At 33.5% G+C, this 23,225-nt stretch overlaps 1 protein-coding gene across 5 annotated transcripts; it reads left to right on the top strand.

Annotated features, from left to right (window-relative positions):
* The first annotated feature begins 3,270 nt into the window (after positions 1-3,270).
* Positions 3,271-22,797, top strand: LOC149949701 (calmodulin-lysine N-methyltransferase). 5 transcript variants are annotated; one of them, XM_090167889.1, is made up of 12 exons: positions 3,495-3,576; positions 3,661-3,696; positions 4,395-4,485; positions 4,554-4,729; positions 6,626-6,687; positions 6,800-6,860; positions 8,547-8,601; positions 14,318-14,442; positions 15,311-15,385; positions 16,457-16,520; positions 17,298-17,426; positions 18,249-22,797. In XM_090167889.1, the coding sequence occupies exons 4-12, from the start codon at positions 4,635-4,637 to the stop codon at positions 18,321-18,323; spliced, it is 741 nt and encodes a 246-aa protein (XP_090024015.1). In that variant the 5' UTR covers positions 3,495-3,576; positions 3,661-3,696; positions 4,395-4,485; positions 4,554-4,634; the 3' UTR covers positions 18,324-22,797. The 5 variants fall into 5 exon arrangements, with proteins under 5 accessions (XP_090024012.1, XP_090024013.1, XP_090024015.1 ...); XM_090167887.1 differs by lacking the exon at positions 3,661-3,696 and having other exon boundaries at positions 3,486-3,576; XM_090167890.1 differs by lacking the exons at positions 3,495-3,576; positions 3,661-3,696 and adding an exon at positions 4,031-4,327.
* The last annotated feature ends 428 nt before the right edge of the window (positions 22,798-23,225 follow it).

Genomic DNA, 23,225 nt, shown 5'->3' with positions numbered 1-23,225 from the left:
CTCTCCTCGGAAGAATTGTCCCTAGTGGTATTAATTTCTCGAGATAACCCTTAAAGATATATCTCCGCAATTTAGAGTTATTTGTTAAAAATGTTATCCCAGTTCTATCCCGCCCGGTATAAAATTTTAATTATAATTAAAATAATTGAGACGAAACGACCAATTTTAATTTATTCAGAATATCATTAGTTAAGTAGTTACAACAGTGAGTTAGACGTACTATAACAATGCACAATTGAATTAAACCCTTTTTACAGTATAAGTTTGTCAGTTGAATATAATACAAAGTTAATGAAAGAAATATCTACAGAGGGTATTATAACGACCGTTCGCTTTTTGGTTTATAATTTTAACGGAATAGGGCCGATTTTAATTAAACGATAGTTATCGAAATTTTGTTAAAGAATATTATCTAAGGCCGCGCGATAAATTTACGATAATAATTTCCCGTCGCCGTTATATCGAAAATTTAGTTGATTCGGGATTGCCAGAACTGTAATGCTGTGGGCGAGTGATTAGAAAATAAAATGGCAACCAGAATTATGCAAAATTATAAATGTTTATTTTTATTCAGAACAGTCTATGGAACGTTCTAGATTTAACTTTCATCAATAACCCAACAATATATATCCCTCTTACGTAATTGTACAGAACTGGTACTCAAGTGTCTAAGACTAGATTTGTCTTAGTTCATCGTGATTTAAAAATAAACCAAAACATACTTACACTTAAGTAAATATCATAAATTATACTGAGTAATTTTAACTAAATTCAAACTACCTTACTATAAACTCTTGCTTTAATTAACAGCTGAGAGCTGTTCGCTACTAATTACTTCCAATCTACTTAATTAGCCTCACGGGTTGAGTTGATAATTTCAAGGGTATAATTAGGTTATTCCAATTCAAAAAATAAAAACAATCAATTTTATCTTACAGCTGACTTGAGTTAGTTTACAATTACTTTAACACTTTCAGTCTTAAACACGCACTGTTCATACACTTAAGTCCATTCACTCACATTCCAAACTCGAAACACAATTTAAGATATTGTATTAATTCGTTTAGTAAAAAAACCCGCCTTATCATAATTGTTCCTTTACTTTAATATTTTCCATAAGGAAGTCAATGGCTCGGCGGTGAACTATCCGCATTGTTACAATGCGACCCGAGTTCAATTCCTGATCGCGATCACATTTTACATTAAAATACTAAAATATTTAATTAAATATAAGATTAATATAATCTATAAATATTTAATTAAATATAAGATTAATATCATTTATAAATATTTAATTAAATATAAGATTAATATCATTTATAAATATTTAATTAAATTTAAGATTAATATAATTTATAAATATTTAATTAAATATAAGATTAATTTAATTTATAAATATTTAAAATGATGTAGAATAAATTACAGTACCTAACTTTATAACTTTGTAAAGGACATTCGCCAAAGCTGTTTTTTAAAAAAACACTAGCTTACCAAGCGTTGGTGGCTGAGTGGTTAGAGTACATCTCTTGCACGTGGCAAACCCGGGTTCGATTCCCGGCCGGCGCCAAAAACTCGCATATTGATACTAAGACGAATACCGTGTACAACTTGTGGAAACCCTGCCATTGGACGTTGAGAGGTAGCATTACTCTCAGTACTCATTCCGTCCCAAGAAGAAGTTGGAGAGAAAACGCCCATACAAACACAACAGACTCAACATCCACAACCATCATAACACAAACTCAACACTCACAACCGTCATAACACGTACTCAACATCCACCACAATCATAACACAAACTCAACAGTCACAACACGAAATGAACATTAACGACCTACAACATAACAATAACGAAATATCCGGTGAGATTTGAAATGACTGAACGCAGAAAGCGGAGAGCAGAGAGGATAGATAACCCTTAAATCATGGACTAATTAACACAGGTACACCCCGTTCCCGAATATTTGCTTCGGGCGATTGTTAAATGTGCACTCTGGCGGTATAGTTTAACGGAAAACTAGGGTCAAACGGGAAGGAGGAGTTAATTAGTCCATGCTTAAATCGTACTTGTCCCGTATTGGAGGAACGTATTGGGTCCTCTTTGATTTTACCCCCGGATTCTAGGTTCTCCTGTTTGAACATTATTGAGCGCATTATTTACGACTCCCTTATCCTCCCTGCTTCGAGGAAATCGCAATGAAGTAATATATACGAGAACCAGGACCTGCAAGTTAATGTTTATATATTGTTTGTTGAAATAATGGAAACTTTTTTCCTGTACGGTATGCAAAAAGTATTTCCTTTTAACCAGGTAGCTTTTTTGACATATTAAGGCTTTGCAAAAACACGACGTTCTGTTTACAGGTTAAAAGTTTCCATTCTATTGAATACATTCATGGTTGTACCAAGAACGTATATATGTATAAGAACGTTGAACATAAGGCATCGCTTGGGTCATGATTTAATCGGTTTCAGAATAACTCCACCCTAAAATCCACGTGCAGCGCGCGCTTAACTAGAAACGGTTTTAACCTTTAGCGCGCGCCGCACGCGGTTTTTTGGGCAGAATTATTCTGTAACCGATTGCATCATGACACCAGGCGCCAATTTGATCGTTCAACGTTCTTATACATATATACGTTCTTGGTTGTACCCAAAGTTACGTAATACCTAATTGGCAACCTTTTTTTTTGAAAAGGTGGCGCTAGTAGTGGAGTTTTCAGTTTGTAGATTCATGATTTTGACGAAGATAGCTGTCCTGGATAATCTTTTATTTATCTATACTACCGCTTCTGGTAAGTTTGTTCCGAGCGCCGTTACTAATAGCATATGTAACATAATTACTCATAAGTATGCCTCTGTATAACATTTCCATTGAAAAAAATTCAATGAAACCTTGTTTCACGCGGAACATACATTAAGCGGACCCAAAAATGCAAAAATGCTTATAATCCTTGCGCTATTGAAAAGGTTACCATGGATGAAATCATGTGATCGCGAGGCACGAGCTAAACATGACATGGGCAAAGCCAGAAACGCGCGAGGAATTCTCACTAATTCCGTTTCCCATCAGTAAAGTTGATGACGCGTATTTCGTCACGGAATTGTAAGTGACGTAATTTACGTCATATCCCGTGAACAAGGTTTCATTAACGAAAATGATTTTATGGCATACTTATGAGTGATTATGTTACATATGCTAATAGCATAGTAAGATAAAAAAGCAAGTGACGGCTGGATCTCTCCGATATCCGCGGGTTTTGTTTTAAACCTTCGTTCCGAAAGTTGGCAACTCTGTAAACCAAGAAAGAAAAACAAAATTGGGAAGACTAATGGCTTGCAAGGTGCAGCTGCTAATCGACGTTGCGATCCAAGGTCTGCGACGGTGGCCTGCCGGACAAGTTATCCGTGATTGAAATTGCGTGGAGGAGTGTATGTACACAAAATGGCGTAGGCCTTGGTCTGCCATTTTTTAGAGGAGAAATGTCAATTCCATCATGTAGTCATTCCAGAGATAGTTTGGTTAATTGGCATGGAATATCTGTTGCTAAGCAACGATGGAAAATTCTCGCTAAGGTATAGTTTTTATTTATTTATTTATTTATGCAAAGGGCTCCATAAGTAACATAGTGGGCTAACATTAATTAATTTGTAATTTAGTCCTAATCAAAGTCTAAATGTGAAACCATTGAACAAGTATGTTGTTACAATTTGTTGTGTTGTTTATGCAGCTTGATAAATTTTGCCAGAACAATTTACCTTTCAATACTGTATAGAGTTTATCAACATAGCCCCTCTCATTAATTTAGGTAGAACCACGGAAATTTTCAAGAGAAACCACAATCAATTATCACATTCTAATACCAACCAAAATATTTACAAATTCTGGTTCGATGTAGTCTTCTCTTACAATAGTGAACAGTAAATTAAATATAGTGATAGTGATTAAAAAAGAGTGCATCCCATTTAATTCAAGAAAAACAAAATATGGATTTTCTGAAATTTCCTAATTTTCCAAAAAAAAAAATGATCTTATGATTCATATTGAGGTCCTTTGGTGTTGCTGATCACAAATCATATTTTTTAGACTTGAATTTATCCTATGTTGCACTACTACCCCCCCCCCCCCAAATATTTCTCGTATTTGCTTGGAAATTAGATGCCCCATCTTCTAAACCCTTTCGGAGTTTCCAGTGGTTTTCTGATTTAAGAAACAGAACCAATACCAATCACGTGCTTCACAATGAAAATATCCAACATTATGGATACAGGATCTTTATTACTCCATTCAACCCTGAAAATAAAAAGACCAAATGGACTAAACAATGTCATAAGTGTAAATATAAATTGTTTAAATAAATCATAACCTAACATTTTAATAAATATACCAATAGGCGAAGAGAAGTATAGAATAGTAGCACTCCGTAGCTTTGGACATGGCCGCCATTGTGGGGGAAAAACTTTTATGACTAGGAAAAAGCATGGGTGACTTAGCACTACCATTACTCTAAACTATTACAGAAGCTATTATCAATTACTTATGTTTATTTTAGGCACTTAAAAAGAGTCGGTTACATAATTTAGAAACAACGCCGGGATCTCTTCGTGCTTTTTCCACTTTTGGATTGTTGAGAATGATTGCTTTGCAGAACGTGGATTTAGAAGAAAACAGAGGAACGTGGTTTGAATGCTTCTTTACGGAATATCCAAATTTTCGTCTTTGGCTTAGGTAAGATTAAGAAATAATTTTTTGAATTTGAGTTAAAAAGTCGTTTTTAGCTGGGTGGCAGAATTTTTTTAAATAGTGTTTTTGTTTAAATTTATATAAAAAAATTTATTTATTGAAACTTTAGCCTGAATGTCGTTGTGTAAAGAATTATTATCATTACTCCCAATCCCTCTCATGGCGCTTTTAACAGTAGGCTTCTACCGCCTAAAAAACAATCCAGTATCTCATTGGTACCCAAAACTGACATCTTCCAATGAGATTCATGCACACTTCACTATCTTTTTACTTCCTCACTCTCCTTCCAGGGATAAACTAGACCCTAATGCCTGGCAATCGTCTGTACACAGTCTTTATCCCTAAGTATAAATAAATACATTCTTGTTTAAAACATATAAGGAGTAGCTCGAGATAAGGTTGAGATTTTATGTAAGTTGGCGATTTAATTTCTGCTGTTGTAAAAGTTAAGTGAATATTTAATAACATAAACTGAAATGCAGAAATTTCATAATATTTTTCATTAATTAGTATTCATAATGCACTGTTCACAAATTATGTAACTCCTAAAAATTACTTTTTCAACACCCTTTTATCGATGATTAATAAGTTGATAGACCTCAATTACATTTCAAATATACAATTTCCCCTAAATTATAATAGCACCAAAAACCTTAAAACTATCAAATTTCTTTCAGGACTAAGCCTATTTATTTCAAATTTTTTAGAATTTTTAGTTTTATGAATGAGTCAATCCATGTCAAATTACCCAAGGTCCCTACATCATCCCCTCTGATTTTGGTGAAATTGTCACAAAATTTAATACCAGCCTATTTATTAAGAAAACCAACTTTATAGCGCCATCGTAAATTTTAAAAATCATAATGACCATGGCGTGGGAAACTTAGAATAACTATTAATAAACGAAAGTATCCGTTTCGTTTATTAATAGTTATTATAGCTCCATCTTTCACATCTTTTTCAAGATACATGCTTTGCAACTTAAAGTGGTTTGATTTTGCAATTTTTGAAAAAATCCCTTATTCCGGGAGCTGTATCTATAAAACGTGACTTAATTTGCCAATTTCGCTTACATTTTCGTGTTTCCTGTGCCTTTTTCTCTAATGTTTTAGAGTATAATATCAACATTTTCAAATTGGGAATTTTTTTAAATAAAAAGAAGTGTTCTAATTTTTTTTAATTAAGTAGGGCATTTTTACCAACTGTTGCACATGATTTGTGCATTTTACTAACTGTTATGTAAAAAAAATTAAAAGTTTCATACTGGACAACCAAACGGTTTTTTAAATAACTCGTTAAAAATCAGCATTTTTGATAGGTTGAAAAGTATTAGCCAGTTCAGGAGTAATTTTAACCTTTATGAAATATGGAGCTATAAATTTGGCTTTCTTAATAAATAGGTTGGTATTAAGTTTTGTGAAAATTCAATCCCCACGTGTTGACACTTATTTGATTTTAGTTTGCTCACATTTCCTATTGTACGTATTTTAATTTCTTATGAACCTATTTTTTGCACATTTTTATCCCCCTTCCCATTGAAATAAATTGTGTGGTAATCATGATTTAAATCAATTCAATATAAATCAGCCAACTATGTTTCACCAAAATTGGAGGGGTGCTGTAGGGTAGCTTGGGTAATATCTTTGACAAATGTTGACCTAAATGAGGAAAACAATTACTAAATTGTAAGTTCAAATAATGAATGATTTATGTTCCGCTACAAACACCCCCTTCTGTGTTAGGTAATTTGAGACTGGCCACTAGATTCTCATAGTTTTTTCAAACTAGTTCATAAATTTAAATCAAGAAAAATGTTTTTTTAAACAAATGTCAAATTTACTTATTTCTGCTGTACTAATAATAGTTTTTGATAATTTTTAGATTTTTATCTAACAAAGTAACAATTGAAGACCTGAGAGGTTTTGACAACACCGGAAATATTTGTATGTATATTTCAGGCGTGGCATTTCATCTTTGAAGCTTAGCTTTTGCTTATTGAGGCTTCTGATCTAACACTTGTTCCCTGGTGGTTTGGGTTTTCATGCTTTTCCTCAGGTATTTGGCCTTCAGAAGAGATATTGGGTTACTACTGCCTGAAAAATAAAGAAATGTTTTGGTGAGCCTTTGCTTTCTAAAAATGGCTGCGTTTTACAAAAAAATATCAGTACTGAATGCTTTTGGAATTGGGAACACTGTTCTGTAATAATTTCCCTACCCCCTGACAGATATGACTTTGGACCGCCTTTTGCAATACCAGTAATGCCTGCTGAATTTATAATGATTCGCCTTTGTCTTAGGCCATTTCAATTAAAAGTAATATCAGTAAACGAAAGAGTTAGCCAATAAGCTGATCCCACCTTGTCATGGCGACCAGCGTGCGGTAGGCGCAAACGTGGCAACATCCCAAGATACTTTGCTGAACTATTAATTAGAAAAGCTTGCTCAATTCTAGAAACTATTGTCTGCTAAATTGCTGTTTAGCAATGAATTTAGACATTACAAATTTTTTTCTGTTATGACAGGAATTAATTTACAGTAGGTTGAAACTCTAGAATGTTTGGAAAAATTTTGGATGAGATTTACCTCTCCAAAAATATTAGAGAAGACAATAGTAATGAACTTCTGATTTCATAACTGTATTTGCGTAACACCCAGAACTGTGACTGTCTTACATTTGCCAGAAAAAATTTGCTCACAAGGTCATTGGGTGGTCTAATATTGTACATCATCTGGATAGCCATTAAATGTAACTTTGTTTAGTTTGTGTTTAAATAAACTCTAAAACGCTTAGCCAGTTAGATTGCAAATAAATAGTAAAAATATATTTAAAACCACTCCTTTCAGAAAAAAATTGTTATACTTAATAGTTAGTTTTGAGATGGATAGTCTTGTGCATAAGTATAAAGTGAAATAATTAAAACCACTATTGTACAGTAAAAGCAATATTTAATTAAAAGATTGTTAAGGCCGTTTTGACGTCCAAACCAGCGTCGTCGTCAGGCGGATACAAAATAGATTTTCTTGAGACAAAACAAATATGCCCAACCAAAACGTTTTACAGAGTATATTAACATAAAATACAAGAATATTGGTAGAAAAAAGACGTCCAAGATTAAGATTGCGATTGCGCTTATTGTATTTTATTATAATGAGATTATTTTTAAATATACTAATGGCGGTAATGGTCTTTTAAGTAAATATCATTTTTATTGTACTAAAGTGGTTTTAATTATTTCACTCTGCTTAATAGTTATTATAACTAAAAAGAAATCTGGATTCATTGATCAACCTATATAGTGAGAGCAAACAGCTAGCCTAAAGGTGTGTTCCTAACAGTTCTTAACTAAAATTATTTATTATTGCAATTCTGGACCCAAAGCAATGGTGTATATTGTATTATTTTTTTATAAATTGCGTGTACTTCATTTTTTAATGAATTCTTATCATTTTTTTAAAGATTTATTGTGTTTTTTTTACGTTATTTTAAATGTGTACTATAAGAAAATATTTGATTTTATTATTATTAATTCGACATTTTTGGTATATTCTGTACACTAATTGTGAACCATAGTAATGAACATTTTTGTTTATTATATTATGCTATTCATACCAACAAGATAAATATTCCTGATTATTAGATAATTATTATGAAATTACTTTTTCAGGAACTATTATAAATTGTGTGGTTAAATTTTCCAGTGTTTCCTAAATCTTGATTGTTAAGCTAAAAGCTAAGAGTAAGCTTATATTGCGACAGCATAGTTCATAATGCATTAAAGTATTATCTCTTAACCCATGACAGGGGAAAAAGTGTGTGCGAGTTAGGCGGGGGAATGACCTGCCTCAGTGGTTTGGCGGTAAGATGTTTAACAAAGCTTTATTTATTGTGTTGAATCTTCTAGCTGTCATGTACATTTTTTTTCTTGATGTGTTTTTGTTTACTTTCTAGCATGATTTTTTAAAGAATGTTTATATGAGCAATGCTTATTTCATAATAAGCTGTGATGACACCATATTTTTGTTAAGGACTCCGTTTCACATTATGGATGACAATTGCGTATATAACTGACCTTTAAACCAAAAAATTTTTATTGATTAAAATTGGGAGTTTCCCTTCCTCGAAGTTAATGGAATTGTATTTATTGAGTTTGACCCAAAAATTATGACTTAGTTAAATTAAAGCTCGCAGCTACATCAAATTGTTCTGGAATTTGCAGTATGTTCCTGACTTCCTACAGCCATCTATTACTGTTAGTAACAGAAGTTAATGAACAAAGTTATAAGATAAATTTAAATATTTTGCCTAATGCAGACGCTCTTAAGGTTTTCATTCTCCACTCTTAAACTGGTGAGGAATTTCCTATGCATATGCTTATCTTTGCCCAGAAGGGCACATGCCTCAGCGACAAATGTTTTTCTGTTTCTACGGTCGTTGTCATTCCTCTTTATCATGAGTCGCAAAGTGAAAATTTTCAAGATTTAGCTAGAGGGGAGAGTGGCTGCTAAGAATGAGGTTCACATTAGGCAAAATGCCTCGAACAATGAAGCTAATAACTAGCCAATAATTTTGTGTTCTTTAACTTCTGATAGTAAGCTTTGGCTTTGGTTGATTCATAGTACTCGCAAATTCAACTAAAAAAATTCCGATTTGTTTTCAAAGCTGGGGAATTATTAGACCTAGATGTAATATGAAAAAAGCTAAAGGGAAAAGTTACGCTGGGCTTCGGTTTTGCCATGGCAACCAAAATGAAAAAAATCAACTTAAAATAACATGGAAAAATGACATTCTAAGGGTCCCCCTCGTGCAAAACTTAAAAAATTAAAATAACTTTTTTTAAATGAAACTATTTTGGGTGAACTCTTAGCTATATTGAATAAATACGTTGTAATTTTAATTATATTACTATTTTTCGACAATAAATCTGAAAATTTCTACATTTCATTTTACTTGTAAGTGCATGTGGGAAGTAGGGTTATGATTTAAACAAAAATATGAGGAAATAATAATATCACGGGCTTTTATTAGCTATAAAACTATAATTTAACAGATAAAACTGGTAACAATATAGATATTGCTCTGATTGAAGTTCAGTAACAGACTACCAATACATCTGCCGAGCGGCTCCTTATTTAGGGCATTGCTTCCAGCCCAAAATCTGGTACATGGCGCCGCCTCGTGACTCGAGCTCCAACTAGAAAGACCCCGCTGTTTTTCATAGCGAAGGCCCCCCATTACAATCTGACTGATATAAATACCCTTTTAGATTTGGGAAAGTTTGTATACATTAAGGCAGTAGTTCCCAAAAGTCGTTCCGCGAAACCCTGGGATTCCGAGAAGTTGCAGCGCAGCCATCTTTCTTTTTGTCATGAATCTTTCAAGATAAGTAAAAAAATGAGTTGGGGTTCTGCCAGAATTAGGTGGATAATTAAGGGTTCCATAGTAAAAACAAATTGGGAACCTCTACATTAAGGTAAATTTATATAATTTGAATTAATATTAAAATAGTTCAAATTGCATTGGCTACATAAACGACTAAAGTGTAGATTATACTAGTGAAACAAAAATTCAGATTAATCGCACCATGATATCAGCCATTTTATAAAGCAGCGTCGTATTTCTATCGAAATCTAAAAGGATTGTATTCGGACAAATTATAAGCCTACAAAATACCTACTGGTAGAGGGGGAAACTCCTTGAGCCAGGTGATATACCTACTACTTTTTCGTGACTATACTGAACACCATAACAGAGAGAGTCTGGGCTAAGCAGACGATAAAGTTACAGGTTTGCCAGTTACCAGTGAGATACATAAGCCTATAGCATTCAGATTATATTATTATTATTAGTGAAAGGGGTGAAGGGCTAAGGACATAACCGTTCGCGCACTTTGACCAGAGGTCCATTGTGCAACCCTGAACCTTAAGACTTAAAAAGCCCGATATCCGACACAAAACGGAGAATCCTCTTGGCCGGCATATTATAGAAATCAGAAGTTTCCAGCTGATGCATACCTAGATGCTCGAATCTTTGGGCCGCATAATAAGCGCACCTGCAAAGCACATGAGAGGCGGTTTCCTCCTCAGCCTGACATGCCCTACAGATTGGATCATCACTGATTCCAATCAGGTAAAGATGTCTGTTAAGGAGACAGTACCTGTTAGTAGGCCAATGACCAACCTAATATTAGATTTGGAAAGCGAGAGCAACTCCTTAGCTCTCTGCCTAGAGGGGCCCGAGATAAACTCTTTAGCCTGCCTTTGGCCATCCATCTCAAGCTAAAGCTTGAGTTGACGGTCAGTCATGGAGTTGGAGATAAGGCCGCGAACTATGCTAGAGGGGATAGGAACGGCAGGTTCAGGACCAAAGAACCCAGCCTCTGCCCCCTTTTTGGCTAAGACATCGGCCTTCTCATTACCATAGTACCCCCGATGGCCAGGAACCCAATAGAGCTGAACTTTATTGTTGGTGCCTAGCTCCGACGGAGATTCAAACAGCTATAAACCAGTTTTGAAGAGACCTGAAACTGGTTGAGAGCCTTGAAGGCAGCTTGACTATCCGAATAAATTTGGATAACCTTGCCATGAAGCTTCTTTTTAAGAGAAAAGTCAATACAGAAGCAGGTAGCGGCAATTTCCGCCTGAAAAACACTAGCATAAACACCAAGGCTTTCAAAGAAGCCGAGATTGCTAGTAAGACAATACATCCCCGAACCAGAGCCAGAGTGGGTCTTAGATAATGTAGTGTAGAAATTTTCTGATTTATCGTCAAAAATATATGGCAGTTATCACAGCATAAGTTTTACAAATATTTTGTATTACTCTTCAATTTTTGACTTATTTATTTAATTTAGCTTGAGTCAAGTTACTTAATGTCCTTATGTTAAATTACCAATATTTTCAACCTAATATGTGTGTTAGAGTTAACAAGAATGGGTTTCTTTATAGTTAGGGAAAATTATTATTTTGAGATGGTCCATGAGCACAGTGGCGGACACAGAAAAACCTCAAGGGGGGGGGTCATTCCCGGACAGATTTTCCCACTTATTCACCCGACCATCGCCAAATTTTGTGAAAACTTGTATTTTTTGTTATTTTGGCCGTAGAAGTCGATTCTGAAATTCTTAGGAAGATGGGTTGCTGAGATACGGTGTAGTCACAATTCTGAAAATGACCTTGACCCCTATTCGAAAGAGGGCTCATTTTAAAGGAATTGAAGAGCGCAATGTAAATAAGCACTTAAGTTCATACTATATATAAGAGAAAATACAATAAATCAAGTTTTGACCCTGAAAATAGCTCACTTTTAATTTTATAAATTAATTTTTTTCTGCATTCCCTATACGTGCTTTAGTTGCAATCAAAAAACTGCTAGGGTAATATTTTTTGTTTTCGAGAAAAAAATTATTTTGTATACCCCTCCTTAAAAAAATATATTGAAATTTAAAAAATATATATTTTAGAGTAATGCAATGTTTTTATTTTGAGACATAAAATATGCTTGTTTTTTTTTTTTTCAAGTTACCTTCCTTTTTCAAACAGTATTTACTACCGATTTGGTTGATTAGCGATGGGCATTGTATTTTGCCTATTACATTTTCAAGTGGAACCCAGCATCAGTCCATTTTTGTGGGCCAATACAAATTATTTGATGTATTAGAAGGATACATAAACGTTATGAAGACATCTTCAAATTCCATAGTCCAACACTTTTCCGATATAGTACTTTTTGTCATAAACCGCAGCCAAGAACTCTCCTTCCACAAAAGTCTCTTTTTCAGTTTCAGTTTCGATTTCTACACTAGTAGTAGATATGGAAAAAACTTTCTGTGAACCGCGTTTGGTTCTTGGCCGCCCCCTGCATGGATCTGCCACTGCGTGAGCATCATGGTCTATTAATAATAATAATAATCAGCTAGGCTAATACCCAAGGCACCACCTTAGGCCTAAGTCATCAAGCGACTTTTGAAGCCTTTAATTCAGGTGGCCGGGTTACAATGCGTAGGAGGGTGGTGGCAAGCCAACAGCTCCCAACACTAACTATTACCATTAACCTCAACAAGTTTTTATGGAAGGGGAAACCGAAGAGCTTGGGGCAAAACCCCTTAAACCAGTTAGGAAAGAACTTGCAAACTCAACGCAAAAGGAGTTGTTCCGAGTTTTCGCCCAGTGCCACAAGCTGGGATCGAACCCGGCTCCTCTTGCTGCGAGGCGAAAGTGCTAACCACTCCGCCACCCCACCATCACTAGAAGGGGAAAAAAGACTTGAGGATTGGGATCGATGCTAAGAATAGCCTCAACATACTCATTTTTCTTAACTATAAATATATTCTTGGTACTACTATACAATGACATGGATTCATATACCATTGTAATATGCAATATTGAAATATAATGGAATGGTATTTATTTTTCTGCTGGTAATCCAGCATTATGCTTAGCTTTTAATTTTTTTTAATGTTTTGCAGTTCGGATGCTATTTATAGCTTTTTTTTTCTCCATGTTCGAGTACAAGTTAGTACCACTCACTAACAATTAAGCAGAATACTCTGACCTTGTTCAAACTTATGTTTTACCATGAAAATTATGTGTAAAAGTTTCCTTGATAGTTTAAAAATTTGTTCAATAGGAAATTTTTACTTGGAGTACGCTGAATATGGTGCCACACAGCAATAGGGGGCTTTCTGGCTTCTATTTAATAACTGCACATAATAATAATAACTGCATTCTAATTAACATGTGGCCCCAAATGTGCGTCACTCGCTGTTATTTAATTGAAGTGGAGTGGCACCATATTCAGCTTAAGTTGGTGTAAAATCTTCATTTCTCCCTGTGGAAATATTAAAGTTATAAAAAGGTCTCCTTAACCCCAGAGTTTGAACCAAATTGGTGGGAATAACCAATTCTAAGTGGTCTATTAGTTTGGAAGATAAAGTTGGGAAAAAATGCATTTTCTTAAATGAGTGGGAGTTTCCTATAGTACATGTTTCAAGTGAATAACCTTAACAGTAAGAAGATGAATTCTACTCACTAAGACATAATGGCCATGGTGGTTCATTTTTAAAATGTGTGATCCTTGGGAACATCGTTGCAACTAAGGCCTTTAAAAAGCAAACCTGTATCTTCCCAAGTTGAACGAAAGACCCTTATCCATGGAGCTAATCAACTCTAGGGACTGTTTACAGGTGAGAAAACCTGAAGAATTTTCATTGATATGTCCTAGCTGGAGTTAGTTGCTCCCATGGAAAAGTGATTTGAAGCTAAAACTGGTGCTGTCAATATTGTTGTAACTTTTGATCATCAGATTCTAGAGAACAGGTGAAACTTGTCTATGAACATTCTTCACTGGAAATTAAATAAAATCAACACCTTTTTGAACTGTCCCTAGCGTGATTAGTTCCATTTCTGATCATTTAAATTTTTAATGTTGTCCCAGCTAGATGCTACTGTTTTCTATTTCCGTGGTCAAATTGAGTTTTTGGTCCCTAGCTTTTATGTGGCACTATGGTTTTCGTGTTTTCTTTTTTAAAACACAAAATTTCTGTTGTTGCCTGTAATGAAATAATACTGTCCTAGGTCGCAGCAGCAGCTGATGCCAAAGAAATTTTTCTAACTGATGGCAATATAAAATGCATTCAGAATGTCCAGTTAGCAATTGATCATAATGCATCATGGTTTGGAACAACTGATGTCAAAACAAGGCAAGTTTTAATTTATGTACATTTGGAATGGTCTTTCTGAAATGGTATTCTCATGTCCCTTCCCTTACTAAAAAATAAGTTGTCTAGGAACTACTTAAACCAAACTTTAAACCAACATGTAATTTTCTGACTACTAAAAACCAACTAATTATAAACTTAAAAAAGAAAAAGGATTTTCCTGCCAACTCAATAACAACTTATTACCCCTTTAACTATAGTTAAATAAGTTGTTATTAATTTGGCAGAAAAATACTTTTTTAAGTTTGCTATTAGTCGGTTTTTAGTAGTCTAGTTGGTGTAAAGTTGTTTTTAAGTTAATATTAGTTTGTGTTTCCCTTACCAAAAAATAAGTTGGTATTTAGTTGGTTTTCACATTTAAGTTGGTTTTAAGTTGGTATTTAGTAGGTTTTCACATTTAAGTTGGTTTTAAGTAGGTTCAAGTTGCCAGCATATTTTAATAAACTATTTAAAGAGGTAATAAGTTGTTTTTAAGTTGGTTGGAAAATACTCATTTTTTGAAGTTGGTTTTAAGTTGGTTTTTAGTGGTCAGATAATTACTTATAATTTTTAAGTAGGTTATAAGTTGGCTTTAAGTGGTCTTTATTAAGAGGTCTTTTTAAGTAAGTTTTAAGTTAGTTTTAAGTGGTCTTTTTTAAGAAAGCTTTTAGTTGGTTTTAAGTTGGTGTAAAGTGGTTTTTAAGTAGGTTTTTAGTTGGTATTTAGTTGGCATTTGTTCCAAATACCAACTTAAAACCAACTTAAAAAGTTACAAGACCACTTATTTTTTGGTAAGGGTTGTCTCAAATACAAACTTATAAGCAAGTTCCTAGACCACTTATTTTTTTGCTAATAAATATTATTTTGTCAGATTATTGCGCTGGGATTGCGAAGAAGACATAAGTGATTTGCGGTCTAGGTTTGACATAATACTTTGTGCAGACTGGTAAGTTATTAATTTTGTGAAACCTTTTTTTTAAATTGTAAAATTGCTTAGCTAGGTCACTTTTAGTGTTAAACTAAGGATGAAAAATGTTGAAGATCTGTAGAAAGGCCCGGAAAATTTAACAATAGATTGAGACTAGGCTCCTTTGACTTTCCTAGTTTTAACAGTTACTTGTAATGTTACTTACAACAAGCATAGATAATGTTTGAAATAAATATCCATTGTAAAGATATTGGCATGTTGTACAATTGTGATAAATTTTTTTGAAAAAGGATTTAAAGAAGAGTGAATATCACAATCACAAATCATGCTTTATGTAAGGAGCGTTGAAACAACACTATTTTGTGGAGGAAAATATCACCAATTGGAATTTCTTAATTTTCCTTTATGCTATCTCAATAATTTTTGTTTCTGTTTTACGTTAACACTTTGCTATAGAACTTTAATCAAGCAGTAATCAAATTAAAAAGATTACCTTTTCAATAAATTATTATCATCTATAAAAGAAACATCTGCTCTAAGTTGGAGTTTTCAGCCCTCTGATATGTTGCAACCATTATTTGAGTCCCAAGCATATTAAATTAAAAATAATTTATCAAAGTTGCGAGTTCTGCGTATATTTACTTGACTTTGTAGCAAAGCAGCAAAATATTGATAAAATTACAAAATTAAGTTTTTTCTTATGCTAAGATATAGCTAGGTAGCTTAATTATAAGCTCATTGCCCTACCTCTAAATTTTGCTTAATTTGTTAAGAAATAAGTAAAGACAACCATAATGCAGCCATTTTTAAGTTAAAGAGCCATGCCATGTTATGAGGGAAGTGGTTTAAAGCAAGGTAATTAGCCCCCATTTTCCTCCAGCATTAACTTCGGCTCATACCACATTTCCTCCATACACAAAACTTCAGCCATGCTTCTGCTGAATTCTTTGCTCTGTCCTTTAATTCATCCATTGACTGGTGCTTTGATAGAGTACGAATTGATATGAGAATATCCGGAATTAATTTCATTGTTCCCATTCACTGCGTCATAATTGGTTTTTGATTTTTTAATTTTAACTTCTGTCATAGTCTCTATTATGATGAAGGAAGATTGCCTCTTGTTAATACAATTTTGAAAATACTTAAAGGAAATGTGAGTATAATTATCTATTAAAGTTCCATGTTTGAATTCCTGGATGTAGCCATTTTCATAGTGTCTGCTCTTAAGCAAATTTAAAAATTTTAATTGTTTGATATCCAGAATGCCCAAAGGATTAATTTCTCCTCGTCATCTTGTACTGTACAAGCCTTTAAATTTTGACTGTAATAAAGTTTTTACATGACTGTTATGCACTAACAAAGGCTGTACCTACTTTCATTTGACTGTGATTGTGGTAGGAAATAGTTAGTCCCTTGAAGATACCATTTTGATTATTTTTGAAGATTCATGGAAATAAATTCACTGCGAAAAAGTCTTCATTGAATTTTTAACTGAATTGGATTTAAATAATATAACCCCCATCCAATATTTCTTTTGGCATTTGTAGGTGTTAATTATAATGTAAATTTTCATTATTTTTTTAGCTCTAGCTTGTTTATTAACAATTGTTAGCCGTAGCAAGAATGAAATAACGTTAGCCGACAATATGCGGATACCACTGTAACAGATGATATTTTCTCCCCACAGGGACATAGAGAGCCTGTGACTACAAAATGAGTGGTCTATCTTGCCCTTTAGCTGGGGAAAGAGGCATAGTTTTTTTCATAAACCATGAGGTGAACTGGCCTACATATTCTCAGTTAACGTTAATTCATTCCTGGCACTAGTTTTTAAAGACATTTGATATTCTTTTACAGCTATTTTAGTTATTGTTGATTTCCAGATACCAGTACTGGCAATTGTTTTTTTAGTGGAGTATTTTCATTGCAGGGCTTAGCAATCATTATAGCACCAAGCAGGGGAAAGACTTTTCAGCAGTTTGTGGAACTTGTTCAAGAACGTTTTCAGTTTGAACGTCTACTAGTTTATGACACTCATGTTTGGGAACTACATAAGCAAGTATGTGTGACTTATTTTTAATCATAAAACCTCTTGTGTATTTTGATGATAGTGTATATTAGATATAATTGACCGATTTTGAAATTACATTTTTGCGCGTGACAGTACCTTTACATTGTGACGTATAGCAGGCTTATTTATCAGCTTTTTTACTCTAACATGGCGGCGTATTTTCACGTGCATAATGAATTTTAAGATCCCCCAATTTTTCCCAAGTATAAATAAATACATTCTTAGTAGAATAAATAAGTAATCAGGCTTTATTTGGAACATCCTTTAAGCTTTCGCTTATTTACAAAATATAGTGCTTGGTATAATTTTTCTCAATAGGACTAGTTTATGGGCCATTAGTTCACCTATAATGAGTCTTTATGTCACTCTATGCATGTTCAAAATTATCACAAGGACAGGCCATGTTTAAAAATGGGATTTTGGTTTCTTTTGACATCTCCTTGTGATACCTTTGCTTTTTCATAGTTGCTGTTATGCCTATTTTTCCTGATAGAGGGATAGGAAGATGTAGTTTTGACACTTGCTAAAGAAATTCAGTGGCCCCAAAAGGACCTGTATTACTTAGTCCAAGTTGGAACACAAAAATATGCCCTAAATGAATAATTTGACGCTTAGGATTTATCACGAAACAAACTAATAGGGAAAATTAGTTCAACATGGCCATATTTAGCAGCCTCAGTTGTTTAAAGGCATTCATCTGATAAAAAAAATTTAAATGGTTTTAAAATATTTGGTCAATGGACACTAAAATAGTGACTTTAAACAGTCAATAAGGGGGTATTTATCAATATAGTTGAATTTATATTACAGTTACAAGAAGAAAGATCTGATATATATGATGAAAACCTCCACTATCCTCAGATGCTCATTTTAAAGAAAACATGATATCAGCACAGCTGAAGTCAATTAGTTGGAGGACTATTTAACACTGTGTACCTAATGTTACTGCTACCTAGAGTAGTAAATTCCATTGAAACTTTTATAACTTATTAAATTTCTATTGGTACACCACTTTGAATTGTGGTACCAAGGTTCACTTGCCAATATACCAATACCAATAGTAGTTTTGTACTTTGGTATATCAATATTGTACGTATTTTATAGTATCAGAAATAAATGCACCAAAATTATTCAAGCTAGCCCTAAAACTGGGTGGCATTTTCCTATATGTGTTGCTAAGTAAATTGAAGCAGACATCCAGCCCCTTTTATTTCCATGAAATAATACACCAAATTTAGGGTACTTTCACAACTCTGCCATTTATTTGAAAAAACTTCATTAAGCAGAAAATGTAAATTTTTTTGTAGTGCTTAGAATTTGAAAACAAAAATTAAATCAATTGTCATGGCATAAGGAAAATGCTTCCGGTGTGGGAAATATATCATTCCAATAACATAAGATTATTAACTTCTGACAGTCCTGATAATATGGTATTGCAATCCTTTGATTGAATTTGTGGAAAAACATGCCAAAATAATTTTTAGTTTATTATTTATTTAATAGCAATGACAAACTTTGCAAAGCTTCTAAAATGAAGTGAATCTAACCTTCCATGAAAACTAGTCTATCGTATTTATCACCTTTTTCCTTAAAAAAAGGAAACTTAAAGGGAATATAACCTGCAAAGCAAGCTTTATGGAAGACCGCTTCAATTTTTCAAATTTTCCTATACAGTGGCGCCAAACATTTCTAAAGCCAAAGGCAAGAGCGGCCAGAGCTGCAAACGTTGGTGTTCTGCACCAAATACCTGAGGTTATATTCCCTTTAAGCTCTGTCCATTCAAAAAAGAAATTTACAATTTAATTTCAAGTAGCTGCCCCTTTTGGCGCACACACATTTGCATGATATTAGATTTACCCAATGTTTTTCTAACCTTATACATTTTGGCTCCCCCAAAACCTAAAACATTTCTTCTGATTCCTCTCTCGACTAACATGTGTAACTCACTCTGTGCCTGCACAAAGGTAACACAAGAAGTGACCTTTTTTAAAAAAAAAGAAGCTGCGGTATTAGCGTCTTAAAACATGGCCGCTCCTTGTGATATCTTTCCAATTCCACAGTTGCTATTACGCATAGCTTTCCTAATAGAGGAATAAGAAGAAGAGTTTTCGCTCTTGGTAAAGAAATTCTGTGGCAAATAAAAGTCCCAATATTAATTAGTTTTAACTATTCCAATTGGTGGGAAGCAACTGAATTCAAACTCTGTTAGAGACCTTTAAATTTATTTAAGTATAGAAATATTTTTACTTTAGGAGTGTTTTATAAAAAATACAATGAATCTATTTAACCCATGAATATTCAATTCTATCATTAGCCACGGTATACTCGGAGAGAGTGAGGGGCGGAGCCTATTTTAGCGCCATACGATGGATTTCCTTTTTTAAGCCAGTAAGAAAGAATTTGGAAATTATTGCACTTTAGCACAACGTAGTTAACGAGCAAGGTTTGTATTGCGTACCACATAAGAGCAGAATTACCGAAAAAATACTTATCACGGACGGCTTTTTTTTAAAATACCGTTTAAATTTATAAATATTTGTAGAATAAAAATACAAAATGTAGGAATATAATTCCAATCGATTTATACCGATTCCATCGAGTGCCTGTGAGGTTTTTAAGCAAATAAAGTTATAAACATACAAACTAGCTCTGAAAAGCTAAGCCTCGGTGATACGTTAGAAGAAAACCTGACTATATTATTATTAACTAATAAATGCTCTTATAATTATATTATAATAACTATTCTAATATTAATATGAAACAAATACATGAATTTATTTAATTAAATAGATTAATGATAAATACTGCAAAAAGGAAACCTAACCATATCGCCCCATTTTAGGAACTAATGCTTAAACTGATTATAAATAACAACTGTATTCTATTTCAATTCATCACTATAAATTGGCTCCACCCCACGCGTTGCCGGAGGTTACCTAGGGTATTGAATGTTCATGGGTAGATTCATGAAATACCCAATCAAGTTTGTTGCTTTTTTAAATTGAAGATCTAAAGTTTTAATATTGATTTATATGACGTATAAATGGCTCAATTGATTTGCATACTCCTTTTATTTTATCAATAATTTTTTTAGTTGTTTGCTAATTTTTGCCATTTAATGGAAATTGCTGTTTGACAATAGATACAAAAGAAACCAATATTTATAATCAAAGGAAGCTTATAATCATGAATGCTTATTACCAATGTTGTTCAAATTGATACATGAACGAAGAGTTGGTTGATGAATCTCTTATTTTTTGAAATCTGCATTAAAGATGCAAAACAATAGTAAAATGTAATATTTTTTATCACCAAGAATTTGTTTGCAAGGAGAGAGAAAACGTATAAAAATCTGTATTACAATAGATGGAAATTGATTATGGGGAGCATTTAGTGTGAAGAGGTTTTCGAAGATATGAGTTAAAGTTAAATGCTATGAATAACTCATAAAAAGTGAGAAAACAACACAATATGAAGCTACGTAACAGTACAGTGTATATTGAACAAAATTAGAAGTATTTGAAAAAAAAAGGAAAATTATCGTTGTTACTAACTTAAGAATAATTTCTATCTATTGTAAACGTAGTGAATGGTCGTAGGCAGTGGCAGACTACCTACGAGGCACGAGCCTAGAGCTTCGTCATCTCAAAAACCTAATAAATTGCATGGCAAAGATGAAAAAGTAATACTTTATGTAAACTAGGAGCAACAAACACAAGGAGAACGCAGCTAGTCTTTAAACACGCTAACGAAGGGTTGTGTACGAATTTCATTGGACGAGCGTCACGGGCCATTACGCTGAACGTTTTACGGGCGGGGGGAAGACAATTTCCGAATTTTCCCCTTCCGACGGCAGCAGGCGCTAAAGCGTCTAGCCAATGAAAAACGTACACAAGAAAATCCACGACTTTTGACGGGTTGCGTTCTCCTTGTGTGGGGTGTTGTGTTTGTTGCTACTAGATGTAAAGGGCCTTATTAAAAAATTGCGCCTAGGGCATCAAAAGACAGTCCGCCACTGGTGTTAAGAAACAAAAATATTGATTGTAAGAGACAATCTGAGGATGATATTAACATTTTTTCAGCAAAATATTATTTTAACTGCGTAATGTATATCTATAGGTAGTGTGAACAAAATTATTTATTATGTAAAGAGAACTTGCAAATTAGAAGTTTAATATAACTACCTAGGGATAAGTGTAAGTTCTTAAAAATGTGCTAGCCACCACTCCTTCACAGCCTAACGTCTTGTAGTGATTTTGGTCTTTATATAATAAGTTTTTCATGAAAAGCTAGACTTATTAGTTCTTTGTTTAGTAAGAGAGGAGTGAAATCAGAGATAGCTATGCATTACCATTCTCTTATGAATGCTAAAAAATTTTAAACAAATTTAAGAGTACTTTGAGAATATTGGCCAAACGTAATTAGCGCCTAAAATTCATTTGATTTGACACCCTCCATTAGGTTATTCTGTAAATGAACTTGGTGGCAATCTACTCTGATTTTAAAATTCCTTTTCCATTTTGGTGTTTTTTCTAACATTCCAAGATGGATAATACTTAGTACTACAGGAGAATAGTATAACTTTCCTAGACTATAGAATTCCTTCTACAACTTGTTTTTTTAGACTGTTTAGTTATATATAAATATGCCAAATACATCTACTTTTTCGAGTTGTTTATTGTAAGAAACGAATTTTATAGTTTGTCAATAACTATATACTTAACGAAATAATAATACACAATTTTAAAATAGGTGACACAGTCCACTGTGCCTTGTTGTTGTGACTTAACACTTGCAATATTGCTTATTATATTCAAGCTACTGGAACAAAAAATGCTTTGATCTGTTTTCATCGTTTGTTCGTCTGAAAGCGTTCATACGTGGTACTTGCCATTATTTAAAGAAGGTTATGGGTAATATGACTTAAGATTTTGAAAATTTTCTCACCCTTTCAAATACATTGTATAAAAATTATTTAAAGGAAATTTATTAGCAACCCATACGTTCTTTCAGCTTCCATTTGGCAGGACTATATTATTATTTTTCCACTAAGAAGCCACTATTATAAACCATCTTTTATTTTTATCTGTAAACAAAATATTGCTTACAATGCCCTAATGCAGTACCAATATTAAGAAATATGCAAGCTTAGACCTAATATTTCGTTTATATGGTAATCATATATCTTCATTAAGAATCAAATCTGTTGAGATACATTTTCATTGTGCAAAAAAAGCAATGACTATTTGGCACTTTGGAAGACTTAAAAACCATTGTAATTTTTCATTGATTAATTTGGATTATGTTGTTACAAACGTATCTTCTGTTGGTCCTACAAAAAATAAATAATTGAGAAATGTACCTCACTGAAACAATCAGCAAGATGTTTATTTTTGTTGAATGTTTATGGATTGTTAAAAGTTGAGTTGTTAGTTTAGGTAAATAAAATAATTGCAAGATGTTTTGAAGTGTTTATTTTGGAACTTTCCGTTATAAAAACTACTTAAGATAAAAGCAATAGTTAAACTAGGAAACTATAAATGTAAACTGAAACCTTGTACCTCTTCTTGGTGGAAGGGACTAACAGGTGGAGGGGTAGCCCTTCATGCTGGCCAACTAAGGCTCTGCTTCTTCCTTAAGCCAAAGGTGTAAGGTATCGTGCTGAGGGCTGAATGGTACCGGGGAAGCGAAAATACGGTATCACTATAGTTCCCCTCGATGAACCAGGCGAAACCCCGTTGTAACTAGCCTTCCACCCGGGAGGAGGACTACCGGGTGGTGACCTTT

The sequence above is a fragment of the Leiobunum rupestre genome, chromosome 3 (assembly GCF_980474605.1).
Source record: "Leiobunum rupestre chromosome 3, qqLeiRupe1.1.hap1, whole genome shotgun sequence".
In the NCBI taxonomy this organism is placed as follows: domain Eukaryota; kingdom Metazoa; phylum Arthropoda; class Arachnida; order Opiliones; family Sclerosomatidae; genus Leiobunum; species Leiobunum rupestre.
This window is presented reverse-complemented; position numbering and strand designations above follow the sequence as displayed.